Here is a 20509-nt window from a genome sequence, read left to right as displayed (position 1 = left end):
AACTATGGCTTTTTATTTTCTCTTTCCCTGGCAGCACATCCCAATGGACAGTACCATCTCTCCCCCAGTTCCTCATTAGAATCACAAACATACTGTCTGTCTGTCTATCTGTCTATCCCAGGGAGCTTGCGGAATCCGATGATCCTATCTTCCATTGGTAATGACACCAGAGGCCCTTGGCTGCCCTTTACCCTCAACTTTGAATATCTTTACCCAGTCCATCTTTTCCCTATCTCCCCTCCGCCCCTCCACCACTGCCACCAGCGGCTCCCGCGGGCTCCCCCTCCCCCTCGGGATGGTCGTGCCCCGCCCGACTGCGGGTGGCGGCCAGCTGCTCCAGGCGCAGGGTGTAGAAGCCGTTGAAGTCCAGCCGGTGGATGATGTTCATCATGTTGTGCTCGCAGTTGGCCGTGCTGAAGAGGCTCAGCTTGTCTAGGAGCTCGATGAGCAGGGAGGAGAAGTTGGTGTCAAAGTTGTGCATGGTGTTGGAGAAGTCCTGGCTGGTGTTAAGCTGAGCCACATGCTCGCTGACCACCTTGGTTGGCATGACAACAATAACAGTAACAAGATGATAGAAAAAGAGCTACAAATTCAGCACAGGAAGTCAAAAAAATGTTGTGATAAAATTATATGGGAAGAAAAAAATCTGAAGGCCATTAACATATCCTCTTCAGAAAGTGAGGGAACTGCGCATTTTATATCATTTAATAGTACATACTTAATGCTCCAAAGAATTAATTTTGGAATATAGTCAAACCTGTCGATAGCAGTCACCCAAAGGAGATGAAGAAGTGGCAGTTAGAGACAGGTTCTTTAACATGCCTTTTCTCTCAGAGGGAATTGTTTTCAGTGTTGTATATACGGCAGTGGCCACTGAAGACAGGTGGCGGCTAAGACAGGTTTGACTACAGTGAAAGATTGCTGACACAAAAATAGGCAATGAAAGACAATTTCATGGACAGCAATCCAAGCTGCACATACTAGTACCATTTGACAACGTGGATCAAGAATTTTTGGTGTGTTTTTGTTTTAAGCGAGATTATGCACATTCCTGTTGCATTTCCTGTTCACCAACACTGCGTCTTACTTTTTGTGTATGCCTATCAAAGCAAGAACACGTTCATTTGTTGTGCATTTGTTGGTGTGCTCCATGCGTACGGCTGTGACAAGGTACATTAGCTGGACCCGTCAACCTCAATGTAACAAGATTCCCCTGTTGTACAAACTGAACAGTGTCTTCTCAGTGAAGGAGGAGAGAAAATAGAGACACACGTGGAGATAGCAACAAAGTACCTTGGTTGTTGTTCTCCGCCTTTCAGAGTCCAGCTGGTCTCGCTCCTGGTCACTCTTTGGAGACATGGATGTGTCCATCAGCAGGCTGACCTCTGAGTCTACATTCATGGTTTGTGTGACCCTCTGTGGGAGGTCAATAAAACAAGGAGACAACAATTGCACAAATAATAAATTGTGATTGTACAATACTGTCATTAAAAAAAAAATTCTAGAAATTTCACATTTCTTTTTTTTTTTGTGGGGGGGGGGGGAGGCGTAAATTGATTGTTCATTTTTTTGTCCGTGTCCAAATGAAAAGTACTTCTTTCAATACTTCCTTTGCACATAACTTAAAATGTTTGTTGCTGCAGGTATTTCGTGAAAAGCTTCACCACAGTGAAGAAGGAGGAGGAGAAAGAGTGGAGGAAGAGAAGGAGGAGGAGGAGGAAGAAGAACAGATGACATCCTTTGCAACACAACAGACTTCACATACAGAAGTCAAGCCATGTAATGATGTTAACACCGTTTCAACTTTATGCTTACCTGGATGCAGTTGGCAAACGTGACGCACACCAACATGAGCTTGCTAACATTCTTGAGGATGTCTGGGTTGGTCAGCATGCAGTCCTTGAGGCACTTGTCCAGGAAGTCCATGTGGTGTTCCAAGACTTCATCAATGTTGGACACCTGCATGGAGGAGGGTGTCATATCCACAATTTAGATACAGTAAAAAATGTCATATTCGCGGCATGAAATTTTCGCGAATTGGAGCTGACGGCCTTTTTCGTGGCATGAAATTTTCGCGCATTGCCACTGGCGTTCAATGCATATAGTGTAAACAACTTTCACATTCATTTCAATTTCGTGAATCTTGGCGCTCGCGAAATTAAAATACACATGAACATTCCTCATTTTACAGTAATACGTTGACCTCAATCACTACAGTCATCTCATTACACAAGGAATTATGAATTTTGAGCAGAGCATGTCTAAAAGGTGAGACTTGGCATGGGAATAGCATATGCTGAATTCAGGTTTCAGCTTTTAAGAATCTCAAAACATTTTGCAATCCAAATTTTTGAATTAAGTTATCAATTTGCAAATACCTTGCTATTTCATCAGCCTGTGATGATTGCTGCAAATTACTTCATAGCTGAAATATGAATAATCCATATTAAATTGGACACAAACGCACCATTTTTTTTTCCCGCATAGACTGATCCAACTTGGCAGAAAACCAGCCATCCTTTTAATGCACAGTATTGGTGGAGATGAGAATTGGGCTCTTAACTTTTTGCGAGATACCAAGAAAACACTTATGAAACAGTACAGAGTATACCATTTTAAGAGGAATTCAAAGTTTATTACATGCAAATCGGTTTTGGAATGGCTGAGACATCCAAAAATAAAGTAAAACAAAGCGATCGTAATAAAAGGTGGGTCCCACACTTTATTAGAATCCCTCTGTTTGGATATCTCAGCCATTTTAAAACCAATTTTCATCTAATAAACGTTGAATTCCTCATAGAATTACATGCTCTTTCATATTTCATAAGAGGTTTCTCATTATCTCACCAAAAATTGTTAGAAACCTGAAATTATTTCTCAACCAAAACTATACAATCCCTTTAACTGCAGTGTCTTAGATGCGCACAGGCATGCCGAATGCACGATTTATATTGGTTGGCATACATACCATGCATTTGTCATACCCCATGTGCACATGAGACAGTGCAGTAATGGTAAATTTTGCTATCAGGTCAGACTGGTCTACAATCTCATGGACCGTAGAAAAACAACACCAGAATCAGAACAAACAGTGTTTTGAAATAGGAATAACCCTACTACACACTGGCCCAAACAATACTTGCTGTGGAACCAGCTGACCGAGGGTATAATCTGAGAATACTGCCACCACAGAGGGCACTCTCTAGCCAGGCGGAGCCGGGCTGGGCCGGGCTGCGTCACCAGTGCACACTCACCTGCCGAAGATTGTCCTGCAGGATGTGCCAGTGGGGCTCCACCACTTCAAACATCATGTAGTACTGCAGGTTCTGCACCAGGTGCAGCATGCGCTGGCGAAGGGCGAAAGCCGCCGCGTACCACCGGGACGAGTAAAGCGTGAAGCGCTTCGCCTCCTTGTTAAGCAGCCAGATACTGGACAGAGGGCAAAAACGTGTAAAATATTACTGCAGCTACATACTGCACCAGTGGCAGAACTGAAAGAACTGAAATGAGGGTTACAGTTTGTTATTCCGAAGGTTCTTTAGTCCGAAGGTTTGTTATTCCGAAGATTCGTTATTCCGAAGGTTTGTTAATCCGAAAATGTGATAAGGTTTGTTATTCCGAAGGTTCATTAATCCGAAAATGAAATAAGGTTCCTTATTCCGAAGGTTCATTAATCCAAAAATGAAACAAAGCTTGTTATTTCGAAGGTTCGTTACGGACCCTATTTCATTGTCGGATCAACGAACCTTCGGAATAACGAACCCTATTTCATTTTCGGATAAACGAGCCTTCGGAATAGCGAACCCTATTTCATTTTCGGATTAATGAACCCTTGGAATAACGAACCTTCGGAATAACGCCACAAATGTTCAGATAACGAACCCTTTTTTCATTTTCAGATTAACGAACCTCTAGGTACAGGGAATTTGTGCGTTTCGGATTAACAAACTTTCAGAATAATGAACCTTCCGAATAACGAACCTTTGGAATAACAAACAGCCCCCAGAATGAGTATACAATGTTCTTGTACATTGTGACTGTCATGAGTGAAATCGAAAGAACAAGAATGTTGTGACATGTGAAAGTCCAAGACTAATCTTTGGTAATCTCTGGTAAGCTATAACCCCTCAAAGTGAGCTGCTTGGTCTTGTTGCCAGGGCATCACTTATGTGAGATTTCATATAAAATATGTCTAAGATAAGTCACATTTGTGACTTGTTCCCGAGTATGGCCATATCTATATTTGTAGCTATACATAATACATTCTGTAATTTGTGTCACCGACTTGAATACCCCATCAAACAATCACTGGTCATCCTGGCCATAGACAAGCTTCATCAGTATTTATTTGCTGTAATGGCAAACAATCTATAAGCTGGTTGTTCTGCCGCTGCAAACCTCCAGGCAGCAGCTGGCAGTCACTGTGCATGGTTGTTGGTCTTTCAGTGGAAACCAAATCAGTGCTCGTTGGTGACACATTAGGTACTTGCCGCTGTTGGCAGGTTCTTAACTGAATGTTTTCTTTGCAGGTAATTCCCATGTGGTCGCTATGGGCATGTGATTGTTATTGACAGGTCATCACTAGAGCAAGTTTGACAGTAGTGTGGTATTATAAGTTTAACAACTAAAAGCACAGGTACATATGGGGCTAAGAGGAAAACTACAATCAAAATGTCTCACACGAAGATGGACTCATGCACATAAAAATTGCTACAGCAGACAGGAAAACAACAAAAAGGAAATGAGACCAAGCAGAAACTTACTTGCAAAGTGTTCTCTCGACATGCTTGCAGTAGAATAGATGCCTGAACAGCATTTGGTACTTTGTCAAGGCCTGGGAGAAGACAGATGAAGTATGAATACTTAAAAGTGACTATCGATCTCATCATTTGCTAGCAGGTATGCACAATCAAACTATGAAGTGTGCCAGAAAGGGGGGGGGGGGGGGGAAGAGACATGAGGCTTGGCTTTGCATGCCAGTAAACCACATCATGTGTTTTTACAACAATCAAGGAAGGGACACTGTTGAATATTATATCTTCACACGAGTTGCCTCCATAGCTGGTAAAAGTTGTATTTTTTTTTTTTTAAATCATACCCACAATTCTTGATGAACTTACATAATATTTCCATTTTGAATGAATACTCAATGTAAAGATGTGTCCTGTTTTACTCAATACTTTGTGCCTTTTATGGGGCAGAAAACATGTCTTAAAAAAGCTGCTGTGATATTGTTCTATTCAAGCAGTGTTCCTATTTTTCCATGTTTGCAACAAAACAGCAGCAGCTAGCAATTCATTTTTTTTTCTTTCTAAAATCTAAAAAAAAAAAAAAAAAAAAAAACTTAACACAGACTTATAACCATGTCGATGTACTCTATACCCCCTATATTTAGCGAGTCTAATAAATTTTCGTGAATCGGGACTTCTGACGATTTCGCGAGTGGTTAAATTCGCGATCGTGGAGTAGATGGATCTACTGTACTGAACAGAGAAATGTATATGTGTATCTCACATTCATATCGGGATCAGAATCATTATTTTCTAGTGTCTTTAATTTCGCAAATAGCACCAGACTCGCGAAATTCGCGAAATATAAATGCCTCACAAAATATTAGGTGTATACAGTTGTTGAATATGAACTAGTACCTTTCTGCTCAAGATGAGGGACTCTGGCCATCGTACGACGTAGTCAAAGGAGAAAGCCTCCAGCCCAGAGATGTTCAGCTCTGTTGGATCCATCTCAGACAGCATAGCTGGATAGAATGGAGGCATTCTTAAAGTGATCAAGAGATCTTGTAAGATTGTCAAACTGCTGTTAGCTTTTCAGAGTTCTGAGGATCCTCAAGCAGTGTGATAACAAGGTATCAGCATCAAGATAAAGATAAACTTTTTGTTGATATTTTTTTTATAAGCTGATTCATGGGGAAATATAGAAATGACGTCATGATCAAATTGGACCCTTTAACTTGTTCTGATATTCAAGTCACTGCCTTCAAATTGCTTGTGAAGGCATATCTGGAAGAAAGAAGTTATACTCAGGGGGGAATTTTCCTGCACAAGTAACTCACTTCGACTACACTATATGAATGGATGATTGGAAACTCAAACTTTCAAAGATTATGCTTTCACTGCATTATGATATTGGAAAATATATTTTCCATTGGGATACAATCTTCATTAATCAACATGTACATGTTCCTTTGTACCAGATATTCAAATGCTATTGTTATGTATTCTCTTCTTGACTCAAAGGTGATAAATCTGCTTTTCATTCCCTAGTCTTTGTCAAAATGAGTTTTTACTTCTACAAAGACAGTCATTTGGTCTTTTAGATTGATGTTACTACATACACAATTCATGCAATCATGAAATAATAATAAGAATGCTAATAAAGCCAAAGTATCACAAAGAAATCTGCCAATAATGATGCAAGATTAAAAAAACACAAACACAAAGAGCCTAGAGTGTTATCATGCTTGTGTGTTTCACTTTGTGTCAGGGTTTCAGTGATCATTCTTGACTGCATACCTGACTGAAAGCAACTCTTTTGCAAAGTAAAATGTATCATACCTTTTTCCTGCTTGGACTCGATAGAAAGAATTCTGAGCAGCTGTGTGATGAGGTCATAAGGTAACAGGTCCACCCTGTAGCAGGAAGGTAAAGGGAGTATCACAAAACATGAATGAGATAATACTGTTACACCAGAAACATTCACAGTACAGATCTTTTGCACGTTGGAGCCGACAGCCCTTTTCAAGGCATGAAACTTTTGCGAATGGCTGATCATGAAAGAAATTACGAGCATACTGGATTATGTAGACGAAAACTATAGCATCCATTGTACTTTCGCAAATTGTGGCTCCTCATGAAATTCAGGAAAGTTTCATGCACGCGAAATGTCTGGTTTTACGTTGTTTAAGAGGGACTCTAACTTTGAATTATAGGAAAGATTGGTTTGCTGTATATTTATGTTCCTTGGATATAAAATACAGTGGAAATAGTGCTAGGTCTTGCTAACTGGTTTCAAAGAAGTGCCACTGACTACTATTGGGAGACTTCATAAAATTCATAATCAGGGCAAGGAATCACAAGATCTCTATTTTCATGACGGGTTATCTCTTCATCCTTTTTAACAACATTATAAAGCTGAATACATGTTTCGGTCGATTCAGGCATAACTGCTATAATACAGACATAGGTAACGTTTGTTTAATAGAATGCTGCTGATGAATATCATGCTGCATTTCAAACATTTCAAACATTTTATCATCTTCGAAGTTCACGGGATCAAACATGATTGAAATATCCATCGGGGAAATCAAAAGTTACTCTTGGTGACAGGGCATTTTTGTACGATGCACCAAAATTATGGAATAATCTCCCTTTGTTTGTAAGAAAAGCAGTTACAATTAATGAGTTTAAGGTCAGGTTAAAAAGTCATCTCTTGAAGTAGTGTATTTTCTGTTTGAATTTCTTGTATGCATGTCATTTTGTAATGCGCAGTAGAGTATATCATTATAGTAGCTGTGCAATATAAATGTCCTTTTATTATTATTATTATTATGACATAAAGTTACCACTCTACTGTATGACATTACAGGCCTCATAGCTTGCATATGACAAGTTTGCTATTTTTGCACAGTCTTTTGGTGAGGGAAATTTCAGAATTATAAAAGCATCAGAAAACGCTTCCATATAAACACAGATCCCATCAAACTACAGCGATTACACCAGACAGTGACTGATGATACATAATGCAAGACTGCACAGTGGAGTGGTCCGACGGTCCCTGACCAGTAAAAATTACTGTCAGACCAGTAACTTTTGCAGGAATGGACCAGTAAAACAAGGGAAAACTGGGTACCAACTGGTCTGACAGACAGGTTTTGTGGGTTTATGGATTTGTGTGCAGCCCTGCATAATGAACACATCCACACATGAAAGGCTAAATGAAATGAGTTTCTGAACTTGACGCCGAAATGGAAAGGGAGACAAATTCCGACACTGACCTGAGGTCATCCTTGAAGGGGTCTGAATTAGCCTGGCTGGTCCGGACGGCCAGCTCCAAGAGTGACTCCAGCCGGCTGGGGATGATGTCATCCACCTTCTTCCTCATCTCCTCCTCCGTGATGTCCATGAGATGCACAAAGAAATCCCCTTGCTCCAGGAGAAAGTACCTCTTTATGGATCTGGTCACAAACAATAGGGGTAGAAGATACCGCAATTTGACTTTGCATTACAAAATCTTTTAAAGGGATGGTATAGTATAGGCGGAGACGAGAATTGGGCTTTTAACTCTTGGTGAGATACAAAGAAACTACTTATAACAAAATACAGAGCATACCATTCTAAGAGGCATTCAAAGTTTATTACATGCAAATCGGTTTTGGAATGGCTGAGACATCCAAACATAAATTAAAACAAAGCGATCTTAATAAAAGGCGAGTTCCACCTTTATTAGAATTATTCTCTTTTTGATATCTCAGCCATTTCAAAACCAATTTTCATCAAATAAACATTGAATTCCTCTTGGAATTACATGCTCTTTCATATTTCATAGGAGGTTTCACATTATCTCACCAAAAAATGTTAGAATCTGAAGTGAGGTCTCAACCAAAACTATATGACCCCTTTAAGGTTTCTGTGGAGGTAGAATGTTGGGTGGCAGAAGGCTCAACGGTGCACTACATATTCTTTCTGTGGTATGTTTCTAGTGCTGAAAAGGGCCTACCCACTCCCAAGCATGTTCTTGCCATTTTCAAAAGAATGGCAAGAACATGCTTGCTGAAATATCAGGAGTGGGTAGGCCCTTTTCATGGCCACATACATAGCCAAGAAAGAATATGTAGTGCACTATTGAGCCTTCTACCACCTAACTTTGTACTAACCACACATTTTTCTTTCCCCCGCTAACACAAGTTAAAATTCTGGGTGCTTGAAGACAACATTCACTAAATGTGTGTACTACAGTAGTGGTACATAATCTACCCATCTCAGTTGGTCTGTGAATGGTGAGGATATTTGAATGTTTTAGATAAAGATGCAGATAAAGATATTACATTATTCACAACTTGACGGCACATCACTGTCTAAATTCATAATGCCACAGAATATTGTCGTAAGCAATAGCAGCTGGAGTATCAATGAGAAGTCATTTTCCCCATACAGAAGGGACACAGGACGGGGCTGATGCCCTTTCGTACTCTCTGGGGCCTAGGTACCCCAAATTTAAAACTAATATTCAAGCAAACATTCAAACAAGCCTTCAGAACTGCAAAAAAAAAAAAAAAAAAGCTTCAAACTAATAACATTCATCTACAACTGACCGGCTCTACAACGAGTTCAGAGCATTAAATACACTGGAGGATAGATATGACAAATGCGAGTGGGACATAGGGAGGAACAGAACAAAAAGGAGTGAATTGAGGATCTTCTGCTCTTAATGACCCAGAGTATCAACACAAACACAACCCTTTACAGCACTGAGTTACATATCACCCACCACAAAAAAAAAAAACAACAAACAAACAAATATCTGGACCTGGGTTTATGTATAAGAGCTAAATAAAGCAGCAGGCCACATTTTTCTCATGCTGTGTTTGTGCTTCCCTGTTTCCTGTGATGATGCTTTATAATTACCTCAGTCTTTGCACAAGTTCCCTCTCCTCCATGATGAGCTCCAGCAATATTTTGCTGGCATATTGGTAGGCCTTGTCGATCTGTTCGACATACTGCCGCTCCTTGAGAGTGTACAGGATCTCCTCAGCGTTGGGGCAGCGAGGGTCCTGACCTGCAGGGAGTGATTGACAAAGGAAAATGAAATCCAAATAATATATATGGATTGAGTGAATGCAAAAATATAAGTAGAACATATCAGTAAACTGAGGCAGATCCAGGAATTCCGTAAAGGGGGAGCACAAAACGAGGGAGTGTAGCGACTGAGCCCCTTCCAATCGACTGGAGTGAGTTTGGGGGGGGGGGGGGGGGAGGGTAGTGTCCCCCTCTCACAGTAGGGAGATTTAAAGTTTTAGTGTCTCTATTTTTGACAGATTTTCACCTTCTCTCAGCCTTGAACTTACCACACTGTCTGACCACGTTGAGGTATTTGCCGGTGCGCAGGATCTTGTCAGCTATCGTCTCCAGGAAGATGGGGCTACGCTCCCGGCAGATGGTGTAGCGCTGCTCCCAGTAAGCATCGTTGTACTCCTGCTGCAGCTTCTCCTTTTGGAGCCCTTCATGCTCCTCTATCATGAACTACCAATGGAAGATTAAAGAACTGAAGTCACTGCTGTTACCAAGGGTAATTACTCCTAGAGCCCTTATACCCCTCTATCATGTACACTGTACTGCCAATTGAGGAGTGCACAGATATGCACTGCTGTTGCCATGCTTACCTCTAAGAGCCTTTACACCCATCTATCATGAACTACCAATGCAGGAACACAGAAACAAGTCACTGCTATTACCAAGGGTAAGTACTTCTAGAGCCCTTACATCCCTCTATCATGAACTACCAATGAAGGAGTACAGAGCTCAGTCACCCCTGCTACCAAGGGTACCAAATATCTAGAGCCCTTACACTCCTCTACTGTGTGCTAACAATGGAGGAGCATAGAGACAGCTCCATTGTCACAGTCGCCACCAAGGATGTCTTCTCCCTTAGAGACCTTCATACTTTTCAACAGAATCAATTGACAAAGGCTAAGACAGTTTTGTTGTGACTTATGTAGTACAGGTACCTATTTCTAGAGATCTAGTTGTGGCATGGGTATACTCCCTTTTATCTTTTCTACGGCTGGTTTGTAAGTTTGCTGTGGTCAGTCACTTTTGTACATAATACAACTTTTGTAGCGTGCAAGAGAAAAAATGTTTCTGATCGCTGAAGTTTTGAATGTCTGACACTCTGCTCTATCATTGAGAACAAAAACATATGATGGTTTATCTATGCTGCTGTTAATATCCAGAACTGAGTCAGGGTATTATTTACAGAATAAAAGTGAAATACACTATATATGTAAACATACACACACAACCATTTCCATTGCACGACTACAAAGATGAATTTTTGGTACCCCTGTCTCACCTCACAGTAGGGATCCTTGATGACTCCCTTGTAGATCCATTTCTCCAGGATTTCAAAGTAAGGCGCACAGGCAGACTGGGTGAGGAAGAGACACAGCTCCTGGGCCCTCATATCACTGGGAGTGACATTCACACAAAACCATACATACACATTACAAAAACAGGAGAAGAGATAGACTCAGATACTCTGAATCAGAAGCTGCAGTAAAAATGTAGCACATGGTATACGTGTCTTTACCTAAACTCAGGTCATGTGAGTAACCATGCAGTATGTCTGCCATGCACCAAGCATCTAATGTGGTAGTCATGCAGCACATTCAAATTCCAATGTCAATATTCCATCTTTAATAGCACTCAAACAATTTTAAAGATAGTACTGTAAAAGCAGACATTTTTGTGTGAGTAATTTTTACTTTGCCAGGTTCAAAATGACATTCATGTGTTTTTAAATTTACGGAATTGAAATATCAAAAAAAAAAAAAAGAGTGTTACACATTACAAGTAAAATAATTTACATGCTCTTATTTTTATACTACATTCTTGTCGCACAAAATGTGCATAATGTTCCAGTTTCACATTTCAGGTCATACGCCAGTGCATCACTTTCATGCGAAATGCACCTTAGCGCATTGGTACGCATGACCATTGCATGTATGTCAGGATCAGAGCTGATACTTTTGCATGTTGTTACATTCACGAATACCACCCGACTCCAAAAATTCACAAAAATTAAAAACTCCTTGGAATATAATGCGTATACAATGACTATATGAATGATGAAGAAGGCACAAACAAATGACCTTCTCTGAAGGTACATGTATATCGTGGTGCCTACCCGATCATTGTGATGGTTTTTTCGTGGAGCAGGCTGAGGACGGAGCCGCCGGTGCACGCACCGCGGTTCACGGAGGAGGCGATGGCGGCCAGGATCTCCATGGTCTGCATGCAGGGCTGGACGTAAAACCAGAACCGCTGGAGGGGCAGCTGGCCCTGTTTGGCCTGGTGCTCCAGCTGGGCAATCAGGATGTTGTACTCCTGTCATTGGACGACATGTATCAGTGGACCCAAAGGTATGAGGTGAAGTTTGGTATCAAGCGACCAAGGATACTCGGCTCAGAAATGATCACATGGCAGAATATCAAATGGATATGGTTACTGTAAAGCCAGAAATTTTTGTGTGTATAAAACTTTCAAAAGTTTCGCAAGGAGACAAGATTCGCAACAATGTGTGTCAACACAATGCATCAAATACTAGTGGCAATACGCGAAAGTTTCATGCCGTCAGCTCCAGTTCACGAAAGTTTCATGTCGTGAATGTTCCTAGTTTTACAGCATCCATACATACCTGTACCCAAAATTTTTGTCTTTTTCTGAGGGTTGTAGTTCTAGCGAAAGAGTTGTTGCAGTATCAACTCCTAGTACCCATCATTGACACAAAATGAAGTTCATATGGTAAACTGTAGAAGTGAACATTAGAAAATTATATTTGTTTTAACATAGGCATTCCATTTCCACACTCGCAGCATAGTTTAAAAATGTTTCCTAATTCCACAATTCTATAATGAAGAGATTTGTGATTTCTCTAAAAAACGTTCGGGACTTTTCCTTGTACCTTGACCAATGTCCTCATGGCGCCGCATAGCGCGTGATTGACGACACCGAACTCGAAGGAGGACTTGTCTTCAATGAAGTGCATGACAGTGGAGTAGTTGCTGCAGATGGGCAAGATTCTTCTGACGAGCTCCTGTAGTGAGCCATCCAGAGACTTGTCCACCTGAAACGTGCATGGCTCCAGACGGTCGGCTGTCGCCTGTATGAGGATGTACTTCCCCTCGGTTCCCTGCAGAAATGGGAGGGTTAAAGTTGGGGGGGGGGGGGAGAAAGAAGACTGAATATCAAGCAGCAAACTGGTGATTTTGAAAACAACAACAAAACCTTGAGGTACATTAATATGTTATTAAACACACCACTGCTCTCAATGCCAAGACTGAGAATACGGTGGAGGGGTAGACTGCCAAGAATCACATTAGTCAAGAGCTATTTTCAAGGGAGGGGAAACAATTGTATGCTTTACTGAAAAGAGCAGACTGAGAGAGAAACAGACAGAGAGACAGACAGTCAGAATAATCTGGATTGCATGCATTGTGCTCATTGTGACTTTTGTGTCTGCAATTCCTCCCCCCCCCTCCTTCCCCCCCCCCCCCCCCCCCCCCCCGATAATGACAAAGGAGTACCAGTGGCTACAAGTCCTATCTTTTTTCCAGTTCTAGCTCAAGAGAGTATGAAAAGAATTGTGGTCAATCAATGTTTCTTGACAAATAACTTACATGAGAAACATTAAACATTAAATACCCTAAAAATGACAATAAGCTGTATAGCTTTCACTGTTGCCTGCTTTCTCACATTAAGTGACTTTCTAGCAGGGTGTGCTCAAAAGGCCATGCTGGTTCTATAAATCAATAATGCCAGAAATATTCTGCCATAGCCAACTTGGTCTCATTCATACGAAAAATTGACTGTCTTTTCAATTGAGCCTATAGTGCAATCCATATTTTCCAGGGGGATATCACTAGTCCTTTAGCTACGGTAAATCGGGGAATGTTCGTGTGCATTTTTAATTTCGTGAATTTTGCGAGCATCAAGATTAGCAAAAGTAAAATGCACGCAAAAGTTCTTGTCTACACTACAACACTATATGCATTGAATGCCAGTAACAATTCGTGAAAATTTCATGCCACGAAAAAGGCCGTCAGCTCCAATTCGTGAAAATTTCATGCCGCGAACATATGTTTTACAGTACCTGGAGCATTTCTTTTAACTCACTGTCATAACTGTAAGCAGGTCCTGCACAATGGCAATCTCCTGCATGCCAAGAGGGAGTGTGCCCAGAGGAACTGCCGGCTCCATTTTGGCATCTGCATCCCGGATGAAATCCCCGGTCAGAAATTTCCGCTCAAACACCCATGGAGATAGGTTCGGAAGATTGATGGAGGCTGAATATCAAAGTGAAAGGAACTCTGACAGTAATCACATAGTAATCCAAATTGCAATATATTGCAGTTGAACATAAAAATTCAATTCAGCCAGCAATAACATCTTTACTGCTTCTGTTGTTCTTCTACAACTAAAATCATTTGATTAATCCTAACTAGCTAGACTCACAAAAAAAAAAAAATCGAGAACAGCTCCTACAGCAGTTGTTTTGTTTTGTTTTTTGTATTGTTGAGCAACATTCCTTTACTCTTCTTAATGTTTATCAACCGTACAAGTCAAAAAAAGTTACTGTCAAAAATAGTCAAACTCAAATAGTAGTAGTGTATGATGTGAAACAGCACAACAGGCATGGTAGCAAAACAGATTTTTTGTTGACAATATTATGAGAAGGAGAAAACGGACTTACAGTTCTTCTTGGCCTGTTTTTCTCTCATCATTTTCCTGAAGACCTCCGATGCCTGGCCAGACGCAGCCCTGGAACTGGTCAGACTCAGCAGTTGGTTTCGCAGCTGGGACAGAAAAGGGAAAAAAAAACAGAAGTGAGTATTTACAGTGAAATATGCAAAAAAAGAAAAAAGGGAGACATTTCTACATGGACCTTGCACACAAGATGAAATGAAATGAATATCATCCAACGAGTACAGATATTAGCAAAAAGATGGTGTGTCATTCATCTAAAGGCATTTACTATCATTGGATGATGAAAATAATACTACTGCTACCACTATTTCTATTACTACTACTGCTATTAATAACAATGATGATGATGATGTTGATGATGATGATGATGATAATGATTATGATTACACTGATACATTTTTTTTTCAAAGTTAGGATCAATTTAAGGAAATCAGAAAACAAAAAATAACACAGGAGGGAGAGAAAAAGAGACCAAAATGGAACAATACAAACTTGGATCCAGCCTGTTGACTTACCTCCGACACTTCTTCCTGCGACATCTTGGTGCCCGAGGGCGGCAGACTGATTTTGTCCATCGGCATAAGGAGCTTCTTTGCGTTCTCGTCGAGCGTGGCAATCACCTCCTTGTCCTCCGTCAGCTTGGAGAGGAGGTAGACCAGCGCATCCAGGTCACGCACACTGACAGGAGTTGGCAGCAAAGGAAACTGCATTACATCTCACACTTATTGCAACTGACTGACAAATTGCCCTACATCGACGTAAATAAGTACTGAATTGATCAGTGTAGTACAGTGCTTATTTACATCGATGTGGGGCAATTTGTCAATCAGTTGCAATGAAAACATCTCGACGGAAGAATTACATGAATTTAAATCTCACACTTATTTGGTTTCTGCAAAGTTAGTCACTGATTTCTTTGCCGTCCTCTTCTTGGAAATAGGACTGACTAGCCACTTCAGAGACTTTCTGAGAAATCATTGATGTAAATATTCCAGACAAATATTCAATAGGTATAAATTTATCTGACAAAAATTGGAAACAACCACAACATCACTTTCACTAGATGTTCAATTGATGTGCAATAACAATACACGCAAATGCATCTTTCCACTCAGGTAAGTAAGTGGGTACCTAGGAGGAAAATGTTACACATTAATGAAGTAACACTAGTTGTAACTTGTATGCAGCATGGCTAGTGTTCCAAAAAGTGGTTATCTGCCAGGAATGTTCATATAGGGATGTGTTGTTAGTGCACTGCAAGAGCTCATTTTAGTAAAATAGCTAATGCAGGAATGTGTTATGGAGCACTTTGAGCTGCAATATGTGGCAAAATGGTGCTCTCTTGAAATGGAGCAAAAACTACCACTACCAGATTTGTCTGCATACTCGACTCGTTCCAACCTCATTTCCTCTCACATATTTGGGTTTCTTCTCTCTCCAGAATCCAGTCTACATATCTACTTGACTCTACCACTGCCAGTGCTTACGCCTTTTCTTTCAAAAATGAAAAACAAAATCGAATTTACTTGAAATTGACAGGATTCACGTTTGATATGATTGTGCAATTCACCACATAGCTGGGTCAACACAGGTAAGACTGGGTAAGCCAGCATTGGTGTTGGTTTGCATAATCTTGGTGTCATGGGGGAGTTTACACTCAGATGTAATTGCAATGAACTGTACATGATGTGATTGTATGTAATGAACTGTATTTGCAGAAAAGATTGCCACAATATGGTCCTATGTGAAGATTATTGTTCATACCTGTCTTTTAATCATTCTTCATGAAGCAAAGTCCTGCCCATTTTATCACCAGTCTTTGATTGACAATTCTGTACTATATGAATCTGAGCAGCTCAGAACAGGAAATAATCACTGCTGGAGAGGGGTTATGAGGCTTTGGACCAGTGCCTGAAATCGGAAATCAGCTCCACTTTGATTTCACTATTTTACGAGAACAGAGCTCATTTACATAGTCCTTCATGACAGCTTCCAAGATTTGGGATACACTAGGTGATTTCTTCTTCTAGAGGTGAAACACACAAAAGATTTCAGGAATCATGGTACAAGTGAGCCTTACTTCTTTGACTTGAGCTCGTCATATTTGTTGAGGAACTCTTGCGGGTGCTTGGTGTAGGAGGCAATCTTTCTCTTCGCCGTGTGGGAAGAGACCTGGGTGGTGACATATGGAGTCACATTTTTCAGCAGCAGCTCGGTGTACACCTCTGGGCCTTCCTTGCCTTGGCTCCTTTTGGAAGAAAAAAAAAAGCATAAAAATAATAATGACGATAAACCATATTTATATAGAGCATATCACACACACACACACACACACACACACACACACACACACACACACACACACACACACAAGAATATTGCATATTGAAGGAGGGAATATAGTGAATAATATGCATATTGAAGGAGGGAAAATAGTGAAATTATGTATTAAAAGGAAAACAGAAATGAGAGACAGAAGGGGAAACAAGGCAAGATGAAATGTGGAAAAACTTTTGCATACAGCATAAAGCATAATCTACAGTTGAACCTCTCGTATCTGGACAAGTCGGGACCGGGGCTCATCCGGATAAGGGATTTGGCCGGATACGGGAGACTCAATGCTTTATACATGTACATATACATACACATGTACTGAGGTAGCCCATTGTAGTACCACATGTAGTAATGTGTATACTGCAACCTTTTCATTGTTACATTTGGGGATGTTTCGGGATGCTGAAATGTCTGAAGGTAAGCAATTTGGAAGGAAATTTGATGCAATGTATGTTAATCATATTGGAAGTAATATGTAATTCATGTGTGTTTGGGTAGGAGTTCTCAAGGAGTTGGGAATCCCCCTTTCTTCCCGTAATTATTAAAAAAAAAAATCACGGCGAGATTGCGTCCGGATAATAGAGAGATCCGGATAAAGGGAGGCCGGATAATAGAGGTTCAACTGTATTGACAAGTTTAAAAAAAAAAATGCTTTGAAAGGCTCTTGGATTTAAAATGATCTACTGTATTGGCTTGCTTGAGATGCATAGATAATTTGTTTCAGATTTGTTCTACAACTCTGCAGCTGCAAAGTAACCCATTTTCTGTCCGATACAAAACTGCACTTGAATAAGGACAGACTCGTACTCAGAGGTGGAGAAAAAGATACGTGTAGGCAAATAAACTGATTGATTGACAGGGCATGACATTAACTAATTATCTCATTTGTCTGCATAAGCATGCCCAGCAAAGGCAACATCCAACTTTATTTTTAGCAGGAATGTAGCCATTCATTTGTGAGTTTTAGTAGCCCATGGCAAAAGGGCACATGAGTCTGTAGAACCCTCCTGGTTGTCCGTGACAAATATAACAGAGGTGTCATGAAATATAAAATTGTGTTCACATTATTTTTTATTTTGCTCCTATCAGAATGCATGGCACAGAGTACTTTATAATGCAAACCACTACGCTGATACACCACAAGGTGGCCCATACTTTATTGAAAGAAGGAATGATCACTTACCCTAAGACTTTCATCAGCTCACTGACGAGGTGGTGTATTCTGAACTCATTCATGATGAATCATGAACACAGAAAAATTTCAGGCAGTCCAAGTAAAACTGCAGATATGGACATAAGTAAAACTAGTGACTCATATGTGTGATGCAGTTAGCATTCACTAGAAGGATTAATATTATCAGATACATTATCAAGTCATTTTTGAGCTTTTCATACCCACTTCATTTGTCTGCTAACAACTAGAGTCTATCAATCTGTTAATTTATAGCTGTAAAATATTAAGCCATTCAATATTTGACCACAGACGTGCTTTGGACTACTTGCACCCATTACCACCATTTTTGTGTGTGGTTGAACCTTGGTATGGTAACTGGTACTCTCTTTTCTCTGAATCTGAATCTGAATGGTTTGGTTAGCACACAGTGTCCTCTGCTCTGCAGATACACGGTACATCCATGCTAACTCATGAAGTTGGTGATACACTGTATATGGAAAGTGACGGCATGTAAAAACTAGATATATCGCTACGGCTACTGATATGCCTCCGCCATAATGCATGGTTCTCCTAATAGGTCTATAGTACAATGTCTTGACAATGTGTGATGACAGTTTCACACAAGTGGCAAAATATTAAAATGACAGATTTGACACAAATGTGCTGACCTTGTTCACTTTTCTAGAACTAGGTTCAATTGGATGAATGATTAAAATGTCAGAGTGCAGGTATTTGGGGAACTGATGATTTTTACTTGACTTTTGACCCTTTTATAAGTTTATGCATTGAGTACTTTTCAAGGTATTGAGAAAAAGCATAATTTCAGTATCAAATGGGAAAATAGCATTATCTAAACCTGGTCTTTGACCTTTGACCTCACAGTTCCAAAGAGAATCACTGTTAGGTTGAACATGCATAAATATGTAAGTTTCATGATGATACCTTGAGTTTATATCCTTTCGAGATATGGAGGAAAAAGTGCAATTTAGCACTTTCACTTGACCTTTTACCTTTTGACCTTTGACCTTTCGGCAAGAAACTTCCCCAAAAATATATATTGGGTAATACATGCCATACATCAAGTTTAAAAAAAAAACCTTCAGGCATATTGTATTTTAAGGAAAGTACTGATATTTTGAGGAGTTGACCTTGACCTTTGACCCCCTGACCTTTGACCCATGACCCCCAACTTCCCTAGATAATCACTGCCCATCGGTACAAGCATATATACTAAGTTCCATGAAGATACCTTGAACCACTTGCGAGATATGGAGAAAAACATGAAATTTCAAAATTTTTTCCACAAAATAACCTGTGACCTTGGACCCAGTGACCCTAAAATCCACACAAAGTATTATCCCCCAAGGATATACCCTCATACCAAGTTTGATGTAAAACCACCACACAGTTCTTGAGATATCGACAAAAACAAAACGGGACGGACGGACGTACAGACGGACGTACGGACGGACGGACGGACGGACGGACGGACAGACGACCCGAAAAACAACTCTTTGAATATCAACTACGGGTAAATAGGGCTAAATCGTGATATCGTATTATCGGTCCCCTCTCATTCTCGTCTACACTACACTACAATACATTTATGTGCAAAGTCTATGGAGGTTGAAAGAAGTCCCCCGCCCCAGCTATCTGTAAACATGATAAACTCGGAGTAACTGGTTAGACGAAATGAATGGCGGTGAATGGAGTGGTGCACTGGTGGACTATTTCGCGATAATGCCGTAAACGGACCTGTAGCTAGTCCCCCATTTCTCATCTTGTAAATACATTAATTATACAATCATAAGTGATAGTTTGCTAGCTAGTGAGTAGATAGTACCGCACCGCCTTGACATGAATGAGAAGAGCGTATAATTATGTAGTCCCATACACTAAATGTTTTGTAGGCTCACTAGGTTTTTCTACTCTCTGTAAACACAGGTAGAATTCTAGACGTCTATGTACCAAAATAATGTTCATATTTACCATTTGCCATTAAGATATGAATACATGATTTAGTAATCAATATACACACACATCAATCTCTTGGGGAAACGTAATGAATATTAAAACAATACCGTGTAATTATGTGAAAACTTAAAAAACATAGACATTCTAGTAATTTTACTCACTCAATTCACCATTTCGCGGTAAACACTGTACCCTCGTTCATACAATTTCTGCGTCAAATGCAAGTCTTGTTTAGAAACTAAAAATTTAGCTGCAACTTTATAAGGATAATTTAAAATACTTTTAACACAGATCTAGATTTTTATATGGCTGAAATGCCTTTCATGAATTATTTGAGCACCAATAAACTCAAAAGTAACAGCTGCGATATTTTACCTTTACTTTAGCGTTGTGCACAAAAAAGGTAGTAAGCCATGGAGCCCAACAGCGGCCATTTTAGGAAGCAAACCGCGAGCATACTACGTGATCTGTAGTGGTGAATTCTGCCTCCCTTTAATTTTCTCCATTTTTTTTTCAACTTTATCAACAG

The 20509-nt window shown here is 40.2% G+C and overlaps 1 protein-coding gene across 1 annotated transcript; it reads right to left on the bottom strand.

Annotated features, from left to right (window-relative positions):
• Positions 1–229: 229 nt before the first annotated feature.
• On the bottom strand, positions 230–20160 carry LOC140233218 (gamma-tubulin complex component 2-like). The gene is made up of 19 exons (XM_072313332.1): positions 20142–20160; positions 18016–18112; positions 16579–16746; positions 15014–15176; positions 14485–14587; positions 13908–14077; positions 12697–12924; positions 11920–12119; positions 11086–11200; positions 10082–10256; positions 9642–9792; positions 8012–8191; positions 6573–6646; positions 5649–5755; positions 4764–4834; positions 3255–3429; positions 1816–1959; positions 1294–1416; positions 230–535 (listed from the first exon to the last, which is right to left on the bottom strand). The coding sequence occupies exons 2-19, from the start codon at positions 18066–18068 to the stop codon at positions 230–232; spliced, it is 2706 nt and encodes a 901-aa protein (XP_072169433.1). The 5' UTR covers positions 18069–18112; positions 20142–20160.
• Between the last annotated feature and the right edge of the window lie 349 nt (positions 20161–20509).

This window comes from Diadema setosum, chromosome 9 (genome assembly GCF_964275005.1).
Source record: "Diadema setosum chromosome 9, eeDiaSeto1, whole genome shotgun sequence".
In the NCBI taxonomy this organism is placed as follows: Eukaryota; Metazoa; Echinodermata; class Echinoidea; order Diadematoida; family Diadematidae; genus Diadema; species Diadema setosum.
This window is presented reverse-complemented; position numbering and strand designations above follow the sequence as displayed.

Bases quoted from the DNA above. Each gene is read 5' to 3' on its own strand.
- LOC140233218 (XM_072313332.1), bottom strand. From the start codon at position 18,068: ATGAATGAGTTCAGAATACACCACCTCGTCAGTGAGCTGATGAAAGTC. The intron at 14,078-14,484 runs GTAAGTCCGTTT...TTTGATATTCAG, and splicing joins AAAACAGGCCAAGAAGAACT to CCTCCATCAATCTTCCGAAC. The intron at 11,201-11,919 runs GTAGGCACCACG...TGTCACTCCCAG, and splicing joins AAAACCATCACAATGATCGG to TGATATGAGGGCCCAGGAGC.